Source organism: Monodelphis domestica, chromosome 1, assembly GCF_027887165.1.
Source record: "Monodelphis domestica isolate mMonDom1 chromosome 1, mMonDom1.pri, whole genome shotgun sequence".
NCBI classification, from domain to species: Eukaryota; Metazoa; Chordata; class Mammalia; order Didelphimorphia; family Didelphidae; genus Monodelphis; species Monodelphis domestica.
In genome coordinates this window covers 426,097,801-426,119,641 of record NC_077227.1, presented here as the reverse complement: position 1 = coordinate 426,119,641, position 21,841 = coordinate 426,097,801, and the positions used below count along the sequence as shown (strand labels likewise).

The window sequence follows — 21,841 nt, the reverse complement described above, 5'->3', positions numbered from 1 at the left end:
AGATCACATCTAGCTTGGGTAAAGGGAGGAGAAGAGAAGGGTGAGGATTAGGGCAAGGCTTCATGGAAAAAACATAAGCTAGATTTTGAAAGTAAAGAATTTTTAGTAGAAAAAGATAAAGAGGAGTGTGTTCTAAGCTTAGAAGGTGACCTGAGCCAATTCATAAAGAAAGGAGAGAGCAGGATAAGATTACAGAACCTTTTGTAGATCTGGAAAGTATACTTTACATTAAAGAGCCAGATTATAGGCCATGAGAGGCAGGTCAAGAGTTCAAAAAGGGGATTTGGCTTTTCTTTTAAGAGCAGGCTTATGGTCCTTTTCTCTTAACATTGTCCTCTTTTTCACCTCACATTTTAGGATCATACAATTTAGGACTGGAAGAGATTTTAGAAGTCATCAGAGGAGACTTGTAGAACTACAGACAATTCTGGCTGTATATAAACTCACATTGTGCTAATTCTACTTTATGTAAAGAATTCTGAAAAAAAAAATCTGCATTCCAAAAAAACACCCATGTTTACTGTACTGTGCTCTTTCTCTACTCTTGCTGTTGGCTCCACAGGCTTCCATCCCCTACGAGGAAAAAATCCTAAAAAATCCCTCCAGGGGAATGGAGAGGAGTTGGGGTTGGCTTGAGACTTCCAGGGAGAGGAGAGCTTTACTGTGCTGGGCCCATTCACTTCCCTGTGGTCTGTCTTCTCTTAGTCTGCAGTATGCCCCCAACCCCCCCCCCCCCCCCCCCACACACACACCTACTTCTCTATCCCTGGCCCCAACTAGTGCTTGCATCATGTACCAGCCCCTTCCTTCCATGGGTTTGTCCCACTTTTTCCCTCTCTCACATCTCCATGTCTATGAGCACATTCACTTTATGTAGAAGTTTGTGGAAATGGGACTTTGTAATAGAGAACTACCTACACTTTGAACCAGATGATCTACTTTATAAACTGAACTGAGAGATCTTAGAATGTCAGGAGCAGGAGGCCACTTTAATCCTTTGTTCAACTCTCACATGAGGAAACTGAGGCACTGAAAGGGGAAGGAACCTACTTGTTACGTAGATGGTAATTAGCAGAGATGAGGTTTGACACCAAGATCCTGACTTGAAATCTAGTGCATCCATTTACTCTCTTTATCCTTTATTATCCTTTATTTCTGAATTCTTCAAACTATCTTGGTTTTTGGCTGCTTAGACGGAGAGATCGTATGGATACTTCTTCCCTTGGTATTTCTAAATCAGTTGAGCCTGATAGACTCTGGTTTATGATCTTGTAGGTATGTGTGATGCAACTACAAAATATGTTAGCTTTTTTCTAAACATTGTATGCAGAATTTATTTTATCAGTTGGTGATTAGATGTGTGTTATCTAGTTAGATTTCAAGAACAGCTTAGAGAAAGTTCTGGCTTTTCGACCTTCTTTTCTGGGCTGACCATTACTCTCCCTCCTATACTCTTCAATCCATCCAAACTGCCCTGCTGCTACTCTCCCTACATGATGTTCTGTTTTCACCCACCTCATGGGCAAACCCTTTTGCATAGACTCTCCTCCGTTCCTAAAATGCTATTCCCTTCTTATATCCACCCCTTTTCTTACCATTATTTCTCTACTAGCCCTAACCCAAATTTCATCTCCTTTAAAAGACCTTTCCTGATTCCCCTAGGCCTGGGATTCTTAACTTACTTACTTACTTACTTACTTACTTACTTAATTTATTTATTTATTTGCCATGGATGCCTTTGACAGTTTGGTGAAGTTTAAAGAGCCCTTCTCAGAATAATTTTTTAAACAAAAAGTCAAATATATAATGTTATAAAGGAAACTCATTATATTTAAATAGAGTTATCAAAATACCAAAAAACATATTTAGGAATCCCAAGAATCCCATACTCTGTCACTATTTATTTTGTATGTATTCTGTCTGTCTTTCTCTGTGGTCATGATGAGTAGGACATTCATTCTGGTGTTTGTATCCCCAGCATTTCCATATCATAGTGAATGCTTAATAAATACTGGATGATTGTCACTTGAATTAATAACTCTAGAGATTTTTTGACTAGCAAGACTATATTTATTAGAGGTAGCCAAAGGTATAGTAGAAATAAGTGAGGCCTAGAAATCAGGAATTCTAGCTTCTAATCCCTTCTCTGCCTTGCCAGGTGATGCTATACAAATCATTTCCTTCTCTTGATTTCAGTTTCTCTTTCTAGCTCCAAAGCCTTGACTTCCATTGAATGTCTACTGATCAGCACCATATATGGTGAAAAGCAAATGGCTAGCAGAGGCTTGCTTGGTTACCTGTTTGACAGAAATCCTGTGATGCTGTGACCCTGGGTTTGATTCCTAATAATGACACTTAGCTATGTGACCTTGGACATTTCATTTCTTTTTTATAAACCACTGCCTTCTCTTTTGTGCCCCCCCCCCCCATGAATTTTCATTATTTTACTTACAGGGACATAGAACAGAGTGCATGAAGGAACCTTAGAGAGATGGTCTAGTCTGAACACTGGGCCATAAAGCTTTGCATTTATATTAGAAGACTGTGCTCAGAACTAGAGGGACAGACACTCAAAGCAGAAAGAGTCTCTCATGAAAATGTTTGGAGTAAAGCATTGTATAGGAAAACAATTTTTTTTAACTCTTACCTTTCGTCTTAGAATCAATACTGTGTATTGGTTCCAAGGCAGAAGAGTGGTAAGGGCAAGGCAGTGGGGGTTAAGTGACTTGCCCAGGGTCACAAAGCCAGGAAGGTGTCTGAGGCCAGATTTGAACCCAGGACCTCCCATCTCTAGGCCTACCTCCGAATCCACTGAGTCACCCAGCTGCCCCTTTAGGAAAACAATTTGACAGGAATTTGATCATCATACAACCCTATCATTATACAACATTACTTAAACAGCAATACTTTGTAGAATGATTTAATTATAGACTTAGCTGCTGTCATCAATACAATTATCTAGGACAGTTCTGAGGGACTTATGACAAAGAATGCTCTCCACTTCCAGAGAAAGAACTGCTGGAGTCATAATGCAGATGAAAGCATATGATTTTTCACATTAGTTTATTTATGTTTTCATTTGGAGGATTTGATTTTATGAGTATTCTCTAACATCAATGACCAATATGGAAGCTTGTTTTACATGAAAATATGTGTACAAGCTAAATCCAATTGTTTACCATCTCTGAGAGGGGGGAGAAAAGAAGATAGGGAGATAATGTCGATCATATCACTTTGGAAAACTTATGTAGAAATTTGTTCTTACATGTAATTGGTTAATTAAAAATAAAATGATGTTACTTATTATGTATAATACTATATATTATACTATATTATATTATATATTATACCATATATTGTATATACTATATATTATATAATAATATGATTGGGCATATTATTAAGCTACATGCCCCAATACTCTCAAAATGAATATGTGGCCTAAATATAGATGGTCATGGGTCAGTGGGTGGCTCAGTGGATTGAGAGGCAGGCCTAGAGACAGAAGGTCCTCGGTTCAAATCTAGCCTCATATACTTCCTAGCTGTGTGACCCTGGACAAGTCACTTAACCCCTACTGCCTTGCCCTTACCACTCTTCTGCCTTGGAACCTCTCTCTCTCTCTCTCTCTCTCTCTCTCTCTCTCTCTCTCTCTCTATCCATCCATCCATCCATCCATCCATCCATCCATCCATCCAGTTAATTTATGGTTGCCAGGGATTTAATTTCTAAAGAATTATTAAAGTCAAATGGAATTTATTGTAGTTTATTTTACAATAGAGGGACTATATTAAGGAAGAGAGAAAAGGGGGGAGGGAGGAAAAGGGAAAGAGAGAGGGAGGGAGAGGGAGAGAGTGCTTGCTGTGGCTTCCTCTGACCCAGATAATTCTAAGGCCCCAACCAGGGGAAAGGAGTCTCAAGACGATGGGCCTTTCCTGGAGTCTCACACCTCCATAAAGGGCAAGGAAGGAAGTACACTCACCACAGTGACCTTCTAAAAGAAAAGCAGTCTGAGGTTTCCCTCACAAACTCCTCCAGGGTCCAGTTCCATGGCCAAGTCTGAGTGTCTCCATTGTGTCTCTGTTTCCACTTTTAAAGACCTTTTTCTCTTGTCACTTCCCCTAAAATTTACATTTATCAATCACAGCTGACCTTCACTCTAGGACTGCCCACTCTTTCACACATGGGTCACAGACCTCCCACTCAAGGTATGAAATGGGTGTTCACACCTTTTTGTGGCTAAAATCCAAAATGGGTATATCTCCATACTCGACTTTAAGTACTGTGTTTATACTTTGGGAATTAAAATCTAAAAATAGACAGGGGATTACAATTTAATCTTCACAATAGAGGAAGCGCTAATTACCTTCATTGTTACAATCAGGGGAGAGCCAAATCCAATCTTCACTACACACACACACACACACACACACACACACACACACACACACATGTATGTGTATATACACATACATATATATAATTGGTCATACCATAAAACACTTATAAAACAAAAAGCATTTTTTATGACTATGATTAAGGGAGAATACCTTTAAGGAATAGAGGAGCTCATAAAAGATAAAATAGAAAGATTTGACTTCAGTCAACAAACATTTTTAAGCTTTTATGATGTTCATTGTGTTAAACAGCAGAGATACACAGGGGGAATTATAGTTCCTGACCTTTATATTAGAAGCTTTTACATGAATAAAATTAATAAAGTTAAAATTAGAAGAGAAACAGGGAAAAATATTTGTGCCTAATAGCAATAAAAATCTGAGATCCAAACTATATAAAGAATTAAGATAGATGTATAATACCAAGAGTCTTTCCCTGGTAAGTACATGTTCAAAATATGTGAACATATTTCACTAAGTGTGGTAGGAAAGGGACTAAGCATTTACAAAGCACCTACTAGTGCCAGGCATTGTACTAAGTGCTTTTACAAACACTTCCTTGTTTAAACCTCATAGCATCCCAGTGATATAGATGCCATTGTTATCCTCATTTTAAAGCTGAAGAAACTGAGGCAAACAGAGGTTTAGTGGCTTGGCTAGGACTCTATCTCAAGTGTCTGAGGCTGAATTTGAATTCAGATCTTTTTGAACTCACTCTGTCCACATCTAGCTGCCTTGGAAAAATTACAAGTTATTAGTACCTATGTGCTCCCTATCACCAAAAGTAAAAGAAATGCAAATTAGAACAACTCTTATATTTCCCTTCTCTCAACATTACAAATTTTACTCACAATTACCAGCTTAGTTGAGACCTTCCTCACCTCTTAGCCACATTATTGCAGCTGCCTCCTAATTAGCCTCCTTGCCTCAAATTGCTCCTCACTCCAGTCTGTCCAACAAATTGTGCTGCCAAAATGATTTTCCCTAAAGAAAAGCTGATCTTGTTACTCCCCTACTCTATCAGCTCCAGTGGCTCCCTGTTACCTCTACAATCAGATATAAACTCTATTTATCTTTAAAAGCTCTTAATAATCTGGTCCCAACTTATCTTTCCAGCCTTTTAAAAAAAAATCTTTACCGTCTATTTTAGAATCAGTATAAGAATTGGTAGTAAGGGCTAGATAATTGGGGTTAAATAACTTGCCCAGGGTCACAAAATCTAGACTGTTAGAGGCAGATTTGAACCGAGACCTTTAGTTTCCAGACCTGATTCTCTATCCACTATCCACTATCCACTCTATCCACTACATAGCTGCTCCTCTTTTCCAAGTGCTCTCTTTTTAATTTTATGTTAGTCCCTCCCTTGTATTCTGAGATCCAGTTCAAGAAGCCTTTTTTTTTCTCTTATCCACACATAAAATATCTCCTATCTCTATCCCTTTCCCCAGGTCACCCTTACTCCGTCCTTAGAAGGTAATTTCTTTTAATCTCCCCCTCAGAGAATCCCTCTTCTTCAGAATGAAGCTCAAGCACTCTCTGTCTCCATGAACTCTTTCCTGATGCTAACTGCTAGAACCCTCCTTCTTAAAATACTTTATATATTTTAACTTTGTATTTATTTTTATTCTCATTATACTTATTCTTCACATACTTGTCTGCTTATTATCTTCCCTATTAGAAATGAACTTCTTGAAAGCCGGGTTTATTGAATTCTTTCTATTTGTATCCTCAGCACGCTAGCACGGTGCCTGTCACATAGTAGGCATTCATTTAATAGATGCTTTTTGATTGATTAAGTCCATCAAACAATGACACTGTTATATTTATTTCAAGACTCTCTATCTCTCTATAGACTTGAGTGCTCTCTTTTTAAAATCTGTCTTCTCCAAATCCCTTTCTTCCTTTAAACCTCAATTCAAGCACCAGATCATACAGGAAGCTTTTCCTAATTCTGATCTCCCCACTTGCCACATTTCCTCTGTCCAAAAAAAAAATGCCTTTAATTTACTTTGAATTTAATTCTTAAGAAATATAAATCTAGTTATAGGAGTAATGATTTCTCCCATAGGATGTAAGTTCCTTGAAGATAGAAGTTGGTGGTTGATGGGTTTTTTGTCCTTGTATCCCTAAGTGCCCGCATAAAGTAAATACCTTTAAAATGTTCATTGCTTGATTGATCATGTGACTGACATATTTGCTGTGATCTTGTGGTCATTCTAGGATGCAACGAGGACAAAATTTGAGTAGAGTTCAAAGGATCTTAAGAATAAAGAACTCCTGAAAATAGAACATATGATGTTGGAGCTGGAATGGACCTTAGAGATGATCTAGTTCTACCTCCTCATGATACAGATGAGAAAACTGAGGTTCAGCAAAAGGAAATGAGTTGTTCGAGGTCACAGGGGCTAGCAAGTAATAGAATCAGGACTCAAACTCTAGATCCAAGTCCATTCTTAGACTCAGTATACTTGGCCTGCCTTGTACTGGCACCTTTTACTACCTCCTGTCGTCCAAAGAAAATATCATGCCTAGGAACTGAAAGTGTCAATTAGCTGATGTATTTTAATCAGTGTGAATATAATGGTATGACTGGAAGTCCAGCTAGTGGTAAGCATAGTATTTGTATTACTGGGATCTTTAAGAGATAATTTCTAACTTTAGAAACTCTTAACAGATGGGATTTTAGACTAGTGGTGGAAGGAAAGGACATCTGGAAAAAAGCCTTGTTCAACCTATAGATTACTTTTTAAAAAATATAGTATGTTTCATGAATTTGTATGTCATCCTTCTTCAGAGTCCATGCTAATCTTCTCTGTATTGTTCCAATTTTAGTGTAAGTGCTGCTGAAATAAGTACTATAAAGGCTTTTGAAAAGAAATTATTATTGCTGTTATTTTTGCATCACTTTCATTTTCAAAAATTTCCTCCCCATCCATTAAGCTAGGGTAAACAAAGAATAAAAAGGGAAGGAGAAAATACTTTGCAATTTAGCTTAACTAAACAACATATCAGACATTTCTAAGAGTATATACAGTTTTCTCTGCATGTGTAGTTCCACATTTCTACAGAAATACAAGAAATTGTATTTTCACTGTGATCAAAACTGGTCATAAGTATGCAGTATTTTAAAAAAATTTCAAATTGCTGTCATTGTTTTGTTTCATTTTGGTTCTACTTACTTTCTTTCAATTTATATGTCTTTGGAATGGATGACTTCTGAGTAATCCTTTGTCTCTCAACTAGTCCCTATTCTATTCTCACACTACCACTTTCATACCTAGATACTGATCGTGTTTTAAAGAACTTTAAGAGCAAACAGCTAAGTAGTGCAGTAGATAAAATGCTGGGCCCAGAGTCAGAAAAATCCTAGTTCAAATCTGACCTCAGATACTTCCTAGATGTGTAAACCTGGGCAAGTCATTTAATCTTGTGTGCCTCAGTTTCCTCATCTATAAAATGAGGTGAAGGAAATGGCAAACCACTCCAGTATCTCTGCCAATGGATTACAGAGTCAGACACATCTGAAATGACTGCACAACAAAATTAAAGAATGCTAGAACTTGAAGAGACCTTGGAGATCAGGTAGTTCAGAACCTTTCCAGTTACAAACAGTGGCTCAGGCTTTCCAAACTTTTAATACCAGGACCATTTTCATTTCAGCAGACTTGCTCTTCCATGCTTTTCCCTCTAATATATATAAAAATTATATTTCATTTGTTACATTTAAATACCTAGTTAACTCCCTCTCTCCCCTTCCTTCTTTAGAGAAGGCATCATTTGGCCAAAAATGATATGTGTTTGTTTATAATTTTCTTTTTTTATCAGTTTTTTCTTTTTATCAGTTTTTTATGCAAGCCATTTGTTGTGGTGTATATAATGTTCTCTTGGTTTTGCTCATTTCACTCTTCATAATTCCATGTAAGCCTTTCCATGTTTTGCAAAAATTAACCTGTTCATCATTTCTTATGATGTAGTAGTGTTCTCTCACAACCATACACCACAGCTTGTTTAGCCATTCCCCAAATGATGGGCCTCGCCCTAGTTTGTTTTTTTACCACCACAAAGGGAGCTGCTATAAATATGTCAGAACAAATAGTTTCTTTCCTAATAATGTTATTACTGTGTCAAAAGATACATAGTTTTATAACTCTTTGAGCATAATTCCAGATTATTCTCAAATTATTAGATCAATTCACAGTTCTGCCAACAGTGTATTTGTAGTCTTATTTTTCCACGTCCCCTCCAACATTTTTCACTTTGCCCTTTATAATTTTAGCCAATTTGGTAGGGATGAGATGATATCTCAGTTATTTTGATTTATATTTCTCTAATCAATAATTATTTTGAGTATTTTTTCATACATATATTTATAGATAGCTCTGATTTCTTCATCCCCAAACTGCCTATTCATGTCTTTTGATCATTTATCAATTGAGGAATTACTCAGTCTTATATAATTGACAAAGTTCTCTATATATTTTAGATATAAGGTTACTATATGAAAAACTTTATTAAAAATTTCCCTCAATTTACTGCTTTCCTTCTATGGCTATGTTAATTTTATTTGTACAAATTTTTTTCAGTTTAATATATTCAAAATTATCCATTTTATATATCAAATGCCATTTCATATTCATTCAGAAATTCTTCTCATCTATAAATCTGATAGGAAATATGTTCCCTATTATTCTAATTTCCTTATATCTCTAATTATGCCCAGGTCATGTATCCATCTGACCTTAGTAAATGGTGTAGATATTGCTCTATATCTAGTTTCTGCCAGACTACTTTCCAGTTTTCCCCACAATCTTTACCAAATAGTGAATTCTTATTCCAAAAGCTTAGGCCTTTACTTTTGTCAAATACAAGGTTACTATAATTCTTTTTAAACCCTTATTTTTTGTCTTAGAATCAATATATTATATTTTACATGGAATTAAGGAGAAAAGTGGTAAGGGATAGGCAATGAGTCACACAGCCAGGAAGTGTCTGATAACAGATTTGAACCCAAGAACTCTTGTCTCCAGGTATGGCTCTTAATCCACTGAGCCACCTTGCTGCCCCTGGGTACTGTAATATTTTACAACTGTTGGTTGAATATCTGTTCTGCTCCACTAGTCTAGTTTTCTATTTATTAATTGTGATAATTACTGCCTTATAATATAGTTCAAAATCTGGTATTTGTAGACCACCTTCCTTTACGAATTCATTCCTTCAATATTTTTGACCTTTTGTTTTTTCCACATTGTTAGGATCAACTGTCATTTTGAGTAAGTAGTTATAGTTCCTAAGATGGTGGGATTTGGTGCTGACTCATCTGCCAGTGTGGTTCAATAAAGAGAGTTATATATGAGGGTGATAAATCATTAATTTTCCAAGTCAAGGCAATAGTACATATTTTACAATTCTTTTATGGTGCTCTTAAATTATTACTTGATTAAAAGTACTTGAAATGATTAGTGTTGATCTATAAGTGATTTCTAATGTCCCTCTCAGCTCTTAATATTCTGTGTTCCAAAAACCCTTACTGCTCTGGTGTTCTGTCTTCTCTGTTAAGCATTTTTATTTAAAAACAGAAGGAAAGTAACAAGAATTTTTCTTGAAAACTATTTTAATGCACTTCTTCCCACTCCTTGCTAACTGGCAATGTTCTTTTCTCGCTTATCATTGTGGTTTCCCCTCTGGAGTAGAATCCAGTCTGACTGGCTCTCTCATCTTCTATAGGTTTTGACTTGGAATGCCATACCTGGAAAACTTGTATTAGCCAACAGTCTGGGTAGATGAGCATTGTCTGTAAACTTTCTTCCATATTTACCTTGTAAGCCAAATAATTAAAAAAATAATTATTTATATTTATATGACATTTCTCAATTTACATGGGGTTTTCACATTCACCTGTGGTCATCATAGCAGTCCTATGAGGTGGGTATTTTGTTATGCCTATTTTGCCATTAAAGAAACTGAGGATAATTGTTTTGCTTTGCTCATATAAAGATGCAGGACTTAAGCTCAGACTTTTGATTCCTGTGTTCTTTCTATCCTGCTTCACTGCTTGCAAATTCCAGTTTATTATAGAATTTTAGAGTAGGAAGGGATCTGCTTCTTATTTTATCTTTTCCTTGTCTCCCCCTTATCTAGTGTCAAAAACCAAAATAAAGCTTTTACCAGTGCACACCTCTCCTCAAACCCTGGTCCTCTCAACTAGGCCTTACTGTCACCTTGAGCTCTTCTCAGAATTGCTGAGAAGAGTAGTTGCCTGCCCCTGACAGAGGGAGACCCCTGACAGAGGGAGACCAAGCTAACTGGACCTTACTGGAAGTGTTATTGTGATGTCTAGTCACTCACTGATATAGGTCAGGTCAGTAGCATTGCCCCCAAAGTGACAGCTCTGATTGATGAAGCAGAAGCACCTGCTGAGTGGGGGGCAGGGCCTCTTATCTAGGAAGAGTTTCTCTTTTTAGTAGAAAAGTTTTGCAGAGAGTAGTTTAACCTCTCTGATTGGTGGTAGAAGGCAGAGCATGTGCATAGATAATGGTGAGTAAAGCTAGTAGTGGGCAGAAAGTATACCTTCTTATCCCTAGGTTCCTAGAGCACTTGCCAGGGACCTTACAGCAGAATGACAGAACAGAAAAGGCCATTAGAGATGAGTTTTCTTGTAGATCTGGAAAAAGACTTGCCCATTGCCACAGCTAGGACTAAAAATCTAGTCATGTGGTTCTTTCTCTTATACTCTTCTGCCTTTCCCTGCTTAACTCCCAAGTGCTTGGGTTTGAATCCCAGTATGAAAAATGTTAGGAAAAGTTGCTTTATGATGTTTCCTACTTGGCAGAATAGTATCACTGTTTGATAAAAGGAACTTTGGTCTTGGAGTCAAATAATCTGGGTTTGACTCACAAAAAACTCTGCTACTTTACTAGCCATGTGATTGATATTGGTAAAGTCATTCCCTGGCTTTGGGTCTCATTTTATAGTTTCCTCTGTAAAAATGATAATTACACTTTGTACTGCCTGTCATTTATATAGGGCAGTTGTAGTGATTCAAGAGTCAAAGTACCAGTATAGAAATGTAATTCTTAGTTTCTGTAAATATCAATAAGCTTAAATTCTTCCTCTCTAATCTTGAAGTCCAAAATTAGTATGCAAAGGAATATGACTCCCAGGATTAAAATAAATTTAAGCTATTTTCTATTGTCTTATCTCTAGACTGTATTTTCTGACTTCACTATTTCTGTCTGTGGCCCTACCATTCACTTGAGTCTTCCATGTTCACAGGGCTAGCCTTCCTTCCTTCCTTCCTTCCTTCCTTCCTTCCTTCCTTCCTTCCTTCCTTCCTGCCTGCCTGCCTGCCTGCCTGCCTTCCTTCCTTCCTTCCTTCCTTCCTTCCTTCCTTCCTTCCTTCCTTCCTTCCTTCCTTCCTTCCTTCCTTCCTTCCTTCCTTCCTTCCTGCCTTCCTGCCTTCCTTCCTGCCTTCCTTCCTGCCTTCCTGCCTTCCTGCCTTCCTCTCTCCCTTCCTGCCTTCCTGCCTTCCTCTCTCCCTTCCTGCTTTCCTCTCTCCCTTCCTGCCTTCCTCTCTCCCTTCCTGCCTTCCTCTCTCCCTTCCTGCCTTCCTCTCTCCCTTCCTCCTTCCCTCCCTCCTTCCCTTCCTTCCTTCCCCCTTTCCTTCCTTCCCCCCCTTTCTGGAACATTCAATTTAATTTCACCCATGTACTATAATACTAGCCAAAATTTACCCACATGTCTTCTTGGAATTTCTTGTCTGTATGCTCTTGCTAATATTTCCTACCCCTCCTTGGAAGGCCTTCTCTACTTTCTCTACTTATCCTCTTCACTTGTTGATTTGTTATCCATCTTTTAAAACCCAATGCAAATGCCACCTCCTTCATGAATCTTTCCCTGTATAAGATTAAAATTAATATTTAATAGCTCTAAGTATTATATTTTATAATATTTATTAATAATCATTTGAAATAGAGTAAAAGTATAGCCTGAGTAAAGACAAGTTTACTCAGACCACAAAAGGAGGAGGAGAAGAGCGCAAGAGGGTGGACTTATAGAAACCTTATCTCCAAAAGGTAAGGCTGAAAAGGACATTCTGGGAAACAGTCATGGGGTACAAAATTCTAATTACACACCTGAACCCCCTAGATCAGTAACCTATTTCCCTCTCAAATCTTATAACACTTTACTTTTCTGATACCTTGTTGTATTATTTTGTATATTATAGTTATTTATGTGTCCTATCCCTAGACTAGACCAGAATAAGTCTCCTGAAGGTAGATAATAAGGCCCTACATGAAGTAAGTGCTTTAAGATGGGAGCTACACCTTAATGCCTGGCTAGGCATACTTGAGCTCTCAGGACCAGAACTAGGATCATAAGATCTCAGAAATGGTAGAAATTGCAACAATATCTAATCCAGCCCATACCACCTCTTCAGTATCCTTAGAAACACTTTTAAGGCTGAAAATTCTTATGAAAATTTTCTATGGATCAAGCCAAAAATCTCCCTTTTTACAGTTTCCACATGTTAGTTCTACTTATGTCCTCTGGATCAAGCAGAAAATCTCCAATTATTGAAGAAAGTGATCCTTTCTTCACCTCTATTGCCATTCTTTGCTTCCCAGGACTGTATATTTCCAGTTTCTTTATCTTTTCCTCATATTCTTTTTTCCACCATCCTTTCCCTTCTTTGGGTACCCTCCAATTTCAGTGCCTTTACTAAAATGTGAACATAATTCTGATGTGCAGAGTATGATGTTTTATAGATTTATATTTCCATTAATGAAGCCCAAAATTACATTATCTTTTAGCTTTTGGGGGTTGACATTCACAGTGTCAATGTTGCAGTCAACTAGGGTTCCTGGCCCCTTTTTTTATAGGAACTGCTTTCTCATAGCATTTTCCTCATTTTTACTTCTTTTAAGTAATCTATCCAGCTTAATTATTCTTTACCTTTTCTCCTCTCCACACAGCTTGTTGTAGCTGGTTTGAACTTTAAAACCCAGATTATAAATCTCTAGGTTGCTTTGTAAAAATGGCTTTGTCATTTTTTTAAGGTCTATATTTATCTTTTAGTTGTGTCCTGATGATATAGGCAACTAATCTATAGAAAGAGATTAAGAATCCCTGATGTGACTAGGCAAGGCCACAAAGACAGAACAGAAAGACAAGACTGCTGATTCATACTTGGACATGAAATGAATGGCCTTTTACCCCCAAATCTGTGAAACATGATATATTGGGAGTTTTGCTAGAAGAATTTTTGTAAAGTCCTACAAAGTGTAAGCTACCATTGTCTAATCCTCATAGCCTGACTGGGTGACAGAACATAGGCTTTGCTGTCACAGCCATTGAGGCCTATAGAAGTGTGAATGAAGTTACTCGTCCAAGTTCAGATTATGAATGACTGAGCCAGGAATCAGTGTTCTTTTTCAATATACCATGTATCTGTCTTGGAAGAAATAGCCTGCTCTTTTAGACTACAGAAACTACCAACACTTCTTTAGAACTTCAACATTTATACATTTCATTAAATCAACACTCTAAGAAGGTAGTACAATTATGATTTTTCTTTTATGCAAATGACAAAACTGAAGTCCAGAGAGGTTTAACCTCCCTTTTGCTCATGAAACTGGTGGGAGTCTTAGGACTTCACTTGAGGTCTTATGACTCTAAATTTTTTTCTCTATCATACCATATTTCCTTACCTTTCTGGTGAAAGATCTCCCCTGGTTGGCAGTTAACATTTGGAAGGCTAAACTTAAACGAGATAGGCTTCTGCATAGTGGGGGGATCAAGTGGGCACAGATATAAAGGTTATTGACATGACTTTAGCCTTTCCTTAACATCCCTTAGGGGATTTGAGCAGTATCTTTGCTTCAGAAATAAAGTAACTGCTTTGCAGTCACAGCCAAGGTATGCCAGATAGGGGGAAATTGTAAACTCATTTTTTTCTTGTCTCTGTGTAGATAAACAGGTTAAGCCTCTAGCTTCTCAGCGTGGAGGGAGGATCTGCTGCTATCAGGATTGCCACTCTGCTTGTTTGCAACTAGCTCAGCCGGTTTGCAGTCTTTTTAAAAGTCCAAACTATCAATTAGAAATGAGAGCTTTGTTCTTGGGTGGGATTTGTTGAATTTGGAATTGGGGCTGGGCCAACCTGTGGAGGTTCCCAAGGAATGACCTCAAGTCAAACCTTTCTTCTATTTAAGATATGCTTTAGCTAAAGGATTTTCTTTCCCTCTATAAACTCTTCTTTTCTCTCCTCCCAACCTTGTACCCTTTCCCTGCCAAAAAAAAAAAAACTTTCCAGACTCTCAGTGTTATCTCCTCACAATTTTCCTTTGTTATCCCAGCTCTATGGCCTGTATTAAATACTACTTAGATCTTATAATGTAAGAGCTAGGAGGGTCTTAATTTAGAACCTAGAATGTTGGCATGTACAATTTTAATTCTGGCCAATGTCTTAGCATGTAGAGTATTGTAAATTGGAGTTGGGAGGAATCTGAAAACACAATGTTAGAACTAGAAGAAGCTCCAAAACCAATGATCAGAAATGGATAGGACCTAACATGATAAAAAATGTTAGTTTAGGAAGGTATCATAGGACATAGAATTTCAAAATTCTTAAAAGGAGACCTCAACTTAATAATAATGTTACCTCCACCAAAATATTTTAGTTACTGTCAAAAACGGTAATATTTCTCTTCTGAAAGTAATGAAATAGAGTCTCAGTTAATATAAAAACAAAGTAGAAAATAACTTCATCTACAAATCACTTCTCAGATATTGTTTTGGCTGATTTCCAGTTCTCCACACACCCACCCATCTAGTGACCTCATCTGGAGAAATTTAAGTAGTCTGTTGTTGTGAAAGCCAGTACCTGTGAGACCTTTAAAGCTTCTTTCTCATAATAGATGATTTGGATACTATCACCTATAAAAGGATTCATTTCTAGAAATACTTACCTTGAAGTATAAATCGAAAGAATGGCTCTGATCTCAGCTTGATTAATCTCAGAATTAGAAGAAAATCTTAGAATTAAAAGAGAGGTCAAAATGATTTTCAGTTACAAAGAGATCTGAGACATCTAGTCCAACACATTCACATTTTTAAAGTAATTTTTTGTTGGTGTCTTTTGTTTTTTACATCATCTTTATTTCCCCCAGCATTCCTCCTTTTATCCTTTTAGGAAACTATTCCATGTAACAAACAGTATTTTTTTTTTATTTTTAAAAGACAAAAGAAAGAAAAGAAAAAGAATCAGCACTACCAAACAATACATTGAACAAGTCTGGAAACATCTATAACACATTTGTACCCTCCCTTCTTCCTGAAAGGGTGGTTTAAGAGTGCCATCTCCTATCTTTGTAAAATATTTACTTTCTGTCTTCTAATTAATACTGTGTATTGGTTCCAAGGCAGAAGAGTAGTAAGGGCTAGGCAATTGGGGTTAAGTGACTTGCCCAGGGTCACACAGCTAGAAAGTTTCTGTGGCCATATTTGAACCCAGGACCTCCGGTCTCCAGGCCTAGCTCTCAATCCACTGAGCCATCTAATTACCCCATCTCTTATTTCTTTCAAGGATTTCTTGATTTTTATAATCTTGCAAAATTCACTCAATTTTTTTGTACCTGTCTGTGTCTTTCCTTTTACATTGTTGTAGTCATTGTGTTTTCATGACTCTCCTTACTTTACTCTATAGAGCTCCCTGTGATTCTCTGTATTCATCATATTCATCATTTTTTACAGTGCCAGTACACATTCATTTTACATATACAAAAAACTGAGGCCCAGGGAGATTAAATGACTTTCTCAATGGCATACAAGTAGTAATTTGATATAAATATAATGTTAATGCAATAATTTAATAATGATGCCAGATGTAAGATCTCCTGCCTTTTTTGTAATATCTCCAGCAAACATCCAACTTCTACTTGAATGCCTCCAGTATATTTTTTCGAAGAGCTTTTGAGAAAACAAGGATTAGTCTATTTAGTCAACCACCTGATTTTCTCCTCTAAGAGAATGATAACATTTAAATAATTCAGTAGGCCTCTTTGTTCGACAGAGAACCCATGACAATGTTTTATGGCAATGTGCTTAGTGAATTTGTAAATCAGAGAACCTGTATTTAAATTCAAACTCTGATTTATACAGACCCATATCTCTTTGATTTTCAGTTTCTTCCTATATAAAATGGGGATAATAGTACTACCTAATTCCATCACCAGGATTTTTTGTCAGTAGTCAATAAGATAATAAAATAACTCTGCATCTTGAACTCTTTACTGTACCTGCTTCCTTCATTAGTGCAAATTGGTGGCATATTTGCCTTTCCATCCATCATAGGCCATCTAGATCAACTGCTTCATTTTATAGATAAAGAAATTGAGGGCCAGAAACAATGACACTTCCAGAGTAGTCCTCTAAGGTTTGATTTGAATCTACTTTCTCTCCACAACAATCATTCTTTTTGCTCTATTTCCATGATATTCTCATCTAACTTTTCATCATCACTCACATTGCTCATACCCTATTTCAGACCCATGTCTCTTTTCAACTAGACTACCTCAAATAGCATCCTATACCCATCAGTTGGGGAATGACTAAACAAATTGTGGTACATGAACATAATTTAATATTAAGGTACCATGATGGGAAGATTTCCATGAACGCTTGTCAAAGTAAGCAAAATCAGGAAAATGACATACCCAATGATTACAACAATGAAAATGGAAAGCACAACCACCATAAAACATCCAAACTAAATTTTTCAAAATTATAAAGAACAAGTTTAGCCCCCTAAAAGACACTTCTTATGGCTTTTCCACAATGTTCAGGTCCATGGTTTTGGACATTGCATATAATGTACTAGGTATGCAATATACAAAACCACCTTTTTGTGTTCAGATTAAGATTTATATGTTAAAAAAAGATTTATTAAATACCTAGTATGGACTTTGAGATCATAGCTCATATATCCATCTACTTTGTTGCATTAAGTTCTTCCTCTTGCTATAGAAAATGTTCACTATCCCAGGGCCTAAAGGATAAGAAGCAGAAATATTGTTGTTGGGTTGTTGTGTGTGTGTGTGTGTGTGTGTGTTTTTGCTGGGTTAAAAAGGAATTAAAAATGCATTCTACATTTTATTTTGTTTTTCTTAAAATTAATAATGGCTCTATGAACTGACAGACCTCACCATCTCTAATGTATGCTTTAAGTTTACGGGATCTAGTTTAATCTCCTCATTTTATGGATGAGGAAACTGAGACCCAGAGAAGTTAATTCACTTACCGAAAGTCACACAGGTCATGTCAGAGGCAAGTTTATTCCTATGACGTTAGAAACACAGATGTGGAGTTCTGCAAGAGATATGACTAGAGATGTTCAAGAAAAGATTGTATAATCAATCACTTATCTGGAATGTTGTAGAAGAGATTCTGCTGCAGGTGTTGTTTGAACAAGGTGACCTAAGAGACTCTATGAATTTGAAAACCCATTTTGTCATAAAGATTTACTCATGAAGACCAAATTGAACATAGATTGCATCTTGATTCCCATTGACTTTAGCAAAATGTATCATAGAATCTTAGCATTGAAAGGATATTCAGATGTCATGTAACTCTCCACATTAAATAGGATTCTTGACTACAAAACCTCAGCAAATAAATCACTCAGCTTCTACTTTAGGATTTCCAGTGTTGGGAAGAACTCAAAACCTCCTGAGGCAACCCAGTTCACTTTTGGACAATTAGGAAGTTTTTCATCATATTGAGTTGAAATCTGGCTTTCTGCAACTTGAATCCACTGGTCTTTATTCTGCCTTCCGGGGCCAAGCAAAACAAATCTAATCATCCTTCCTCATCAGATCTGATCAAATACTTGAAAACTATGATCATATCTATCCCTGGACCTCAAAAATCTTCTTTCCCCAGGCAAACCGTCCTGAATTCCTTTAACCAATGTTCCCATGTTGTACATTCCAGGCCCCTCCCCATCCCAGTTGGTCTCCTTGGGATGTGCTCTAACTTTTCTATGTTCCACTTAAATCATGACACCCAGAACTGAATTTAATACTTCAAATGTGGTCTGAGCAGAGAACAAGTAGAAATCTCCCTTTTTGTGGATATGACTTCTAGAGCAGGCAAAAATCCCAATGGTTTTTTCCCTAAAGTCTCTTTAGTCATGTTGGTTAGAACAAGACAAATCAGTAATTTGATCTTCTTAAATCATTGCACCTCTTTGGGCTGAGAGGCCATGATTTGTGAAATGATCCCAGTGTTTTATCCTCCTTGCTAGAGAAGAAGACTACTAGTACTGACAATAGCAGTTAACCACTTAATCTCAGTAGAACGAAATGATGAATTACTACCTTTCCCTTAAAAAGGAATGCTTTCCCTAGGGGATGCTACAGGAGGTATCTTGCCTTGAGTTTGTCTTTTAGGGGCTGACCAAGGAACAGTAGGAAAAAGTTCAGAAAGCAAAAGTGTTTTTGAAAATTAGGGAGCATTTTGTAGCCTTTTTGCCCCATAATAACTGCCACAATTAAAAGAATCATTCAGTGTTAGTGTAAATTAAATTAAAAGCACAGAACTTTAGGATTTGAAGGGAATTAAGAACACATAGATGTTAGATTTAGAAACTGTCTTGTCCAATCCCTTGGTGTATAGATAAGGAAACTAAGAATGAGTTCCAATGTGATTTGCTCCAGGACTAGTAAATATTTCTGGATTAAACTAGCTTGGATTAAAAATCTAATTTCCTTACTATTTCTTTTTTCTTTTAAACATTATTTTATTTGGTCATTTCCAAACATTATTCATTGGAAACAAAAATTGTTTTCTTTTCTTCCCCCTCCCCTCCCACCACCTCTCCCATAGTCGACACACAATTCCACTGGGTATCACATGTGTTCTTGATTCGAACCCATTTCCACGTTGTTGGTATCTGCATTAGGGTGTTCATTTAGAGTCTCTCCTCAGTCATATCCCCTCAACCCCTGTAGTCAAGCAGTTGCTTATCTTAGGTGTTTTTACTCCTACAGTTTGTCCTCTGCTTGTGGATAGTGTTTTTTCTCCTAGATCCCTGCAGATTGTTCAGGGTCATTACATTGACACTAATGGAGAAGTCCGTTACGTTCGTTCGATTGTACCACAATGTATCAGTCTCTCTGTACAATGTTTTCCTGGTTCTGCTCCTCTCGCTCTGCATCACTTCCTGGAGGTTGTTCCAGTCTCCATGGAATTCCTCCACTTTATTATTCCTTTGAGCACAATAGTATTCCATCACCAAAAGCTACCACAATCTGTTCAGCCTTCCTTACTATGTCTTTATCACACTTTTGTTTTTAGACCTCATCAGTGATCCTTTTTGACATCATGCCTGATTTTTGCAGGGTACTATCAAAGCATTATGTGAACCCACACAACCCCTAGAATCTGAAGCTTTTCCTCTATAATGTTTACATGCTTACTAATTTTTAGGGGAAAAATGACATGAAATGATGAGGTTTTCTAGAAATTTATAGATTCACGGAATGAAGCCAGAATTATCAGTTATGGAAGTTAAGATATAAAGCCTATATTCTCTTTATGTACTGGTTTCTAAAGGCTTTGGTTTTGACTTTTCATATTCTGGATCATTTATATCATATGCTGTTTTGTGGCATTTATTGTTGAGAATAAGAAATGATAGACCAGAGGTAAAAGTTACTTACAAGAACATAAGACAATGTAGTGTGGTGGAATCAGGGTTGGTCTTAGAGTTTGAGAGACTTGAATTGAATCCTCACTTTGGCATTTGCTAATTGCTATAAGTACTTTTTATTTTCATTAACTCATTTCCTCATCTGTATGATGGGGTTAGTGATTTTTGCAACACGGTTGTTTTGAGAGAAATTTTTTGAAGGACTTTCTATAAATGTGAATTTTTATTACTAGCTGTTTGACCTTGGGCAAAATTTCCCTACTCTTTTAGCCTCAGTTTCTTTGCTAAATGGGGGGAGGGGCAGTATTGGATTTAAAAAAAAAAAAAAAACCTTCCCAATTCTAGCATTGTCTGTTCTCAGGTTCTTATGTTCTTTTAACTTTTTTTACATTGAATATTTTAGCATTCTATCTTCCTGGTTACTTGCCAACTCCAATAGTATGCTTCAAAGATCTGACATGTCTTTGTTTTTATTTCAACAACTCTCCACCAAAACAACAACAAAAGCCCTTCACATTTTCACTTCCTTGATACAAAAATTTGACATCCAGGCTCTGAGACTACAGTCCAGATCCTTTTTTTAATGCCCTAAAAGATTTTTTTTTAAGCTGTAAACTAACAAGATGGGGGTAGGGAGGAGAGGGATTCCCCTACTAGCCCCTTTGGCTTCTAGCTTAATCTTTGTGTTTATATATTCACCATCTCTGCCTTGCCCATCCTGTAGGGGAAGGTGGCTACTGGAGGGGTGTGCTGAGCTAAGTGCCAGGCATCATGGTTAACTGAGAAAAATAAGTCTATCAGTTCCACTTAGATAACCTTTGGTAGTCCACGGCCTCCTTACACGTTGTGACCTCAGGGCTTGAACTTTGTAATCACATGACCAGCTTGTAAACTGACCTGTGAGGATGACTGTTGTAAGCCAAAGCTGGGAGAGAGAAATTGGCACTAAGTATGGTGAGGTCTCTCTTCAGGCCGGGGCTTGTTCTGTGATCCCTCATTCTTCATGGCTGCTCCAGAACTTCTCAGCAAACTCGGAGAAGCATGAAATGGATACATGGGAAGGTAAAGGGAAAAGCCTGATTAATCACGCAGTGCTGGCACTGAGAGGTGGAGAAAATTTCTTGGAGGGTTTGTAACAAACAGTAGCCCCTGGAAGGGGATGGGGGAGGAGAGTCCTCAGGCAACTGCTTTCAGTGTATGGGCAAGAATTCAGCCCTTAATTTGGGGTTTAAATGTCGCAGAGCTGAAAGACTGAAGGAGAAAGGGATAGGTTTCTTTCTTTCCTTCTCTTAAAAAAAAATGTTAAGTGTGTCTGAATACAGCCAGCAGTCACTTGTGCCTTGTCTTCTAAATAAGGTTTGTTGTTATTTTTTTAACATACTCTGTTTATCCCTGTGCTTAATGTGTTTAGATTTTAAATTCCTTAATCCAAGTCACCATCTGGAAAAAGCTTCATTTACTATTGTTAATTATTGATAGTATCAGGGGCTTGTGGGGCCCTTGATAAGGCAGCTTGGACTCTCTGGGGACAGATACTGGGGTCATAGATATTTTCTAGCTTTGTGGAGGTGGTAAAGTCCTTGATGATGATCTGTAAGCTGAGGGTCTTGGAACATATTCCAATATTAGAGATACTAGTTTATATTCCTGGTTCTTTTTCAGATCTAAAGCCTGCATACAATTACAGTAGTTTAATTTAATTATTTTGTTCTTTGGGGCAGATTGTGAAAAACCTTTC

General features: G+C 37.2%; 1 protein-coding gene and 1 non-coding gene across 7 annotated transcripts in view; one reads left to right on the top strand and one right to left on the bottom strand.

Annotated features, from left to right (window-relative positions):
• Positions 1 to 21,841, top strand: part of NR6A1 (nuclear receptor subfamily 6 group A member 1) — a 261,882-nt gene that overhangs the window by 149,048 nt on the left and 90,993 nt on the right. The window contains exon 1 of one of the 6 annotated variants that reach the window (XM_056812124.1): positions 19,117 to 21,165. The exons of the other annotated variants lie outside the window; for them this stretch is intronic. Within the exon in view, the coding sequence (XP_056668102.1) occupies positions 21,009 to 21,165 (157 nt within the window). The 5' untranslated portion in view covers positions 19,117 to 21,008. Of the gene's footprint in view, positions 1 to 19,116; positions 21,166 to 21,841 lie in introns of those variants that run through there. 6 annotated transcript variants of the gene reach the window in all.
• Positions 7,147 to 7,253, bottom strand: LOC130456586 (U6 spliceosomal RNA). Its single transcript, XR_008915657.1, has one exon. It is a non-coding gene; the product is annotated as a U6 spliceosomal RNA (small nuclear RNA).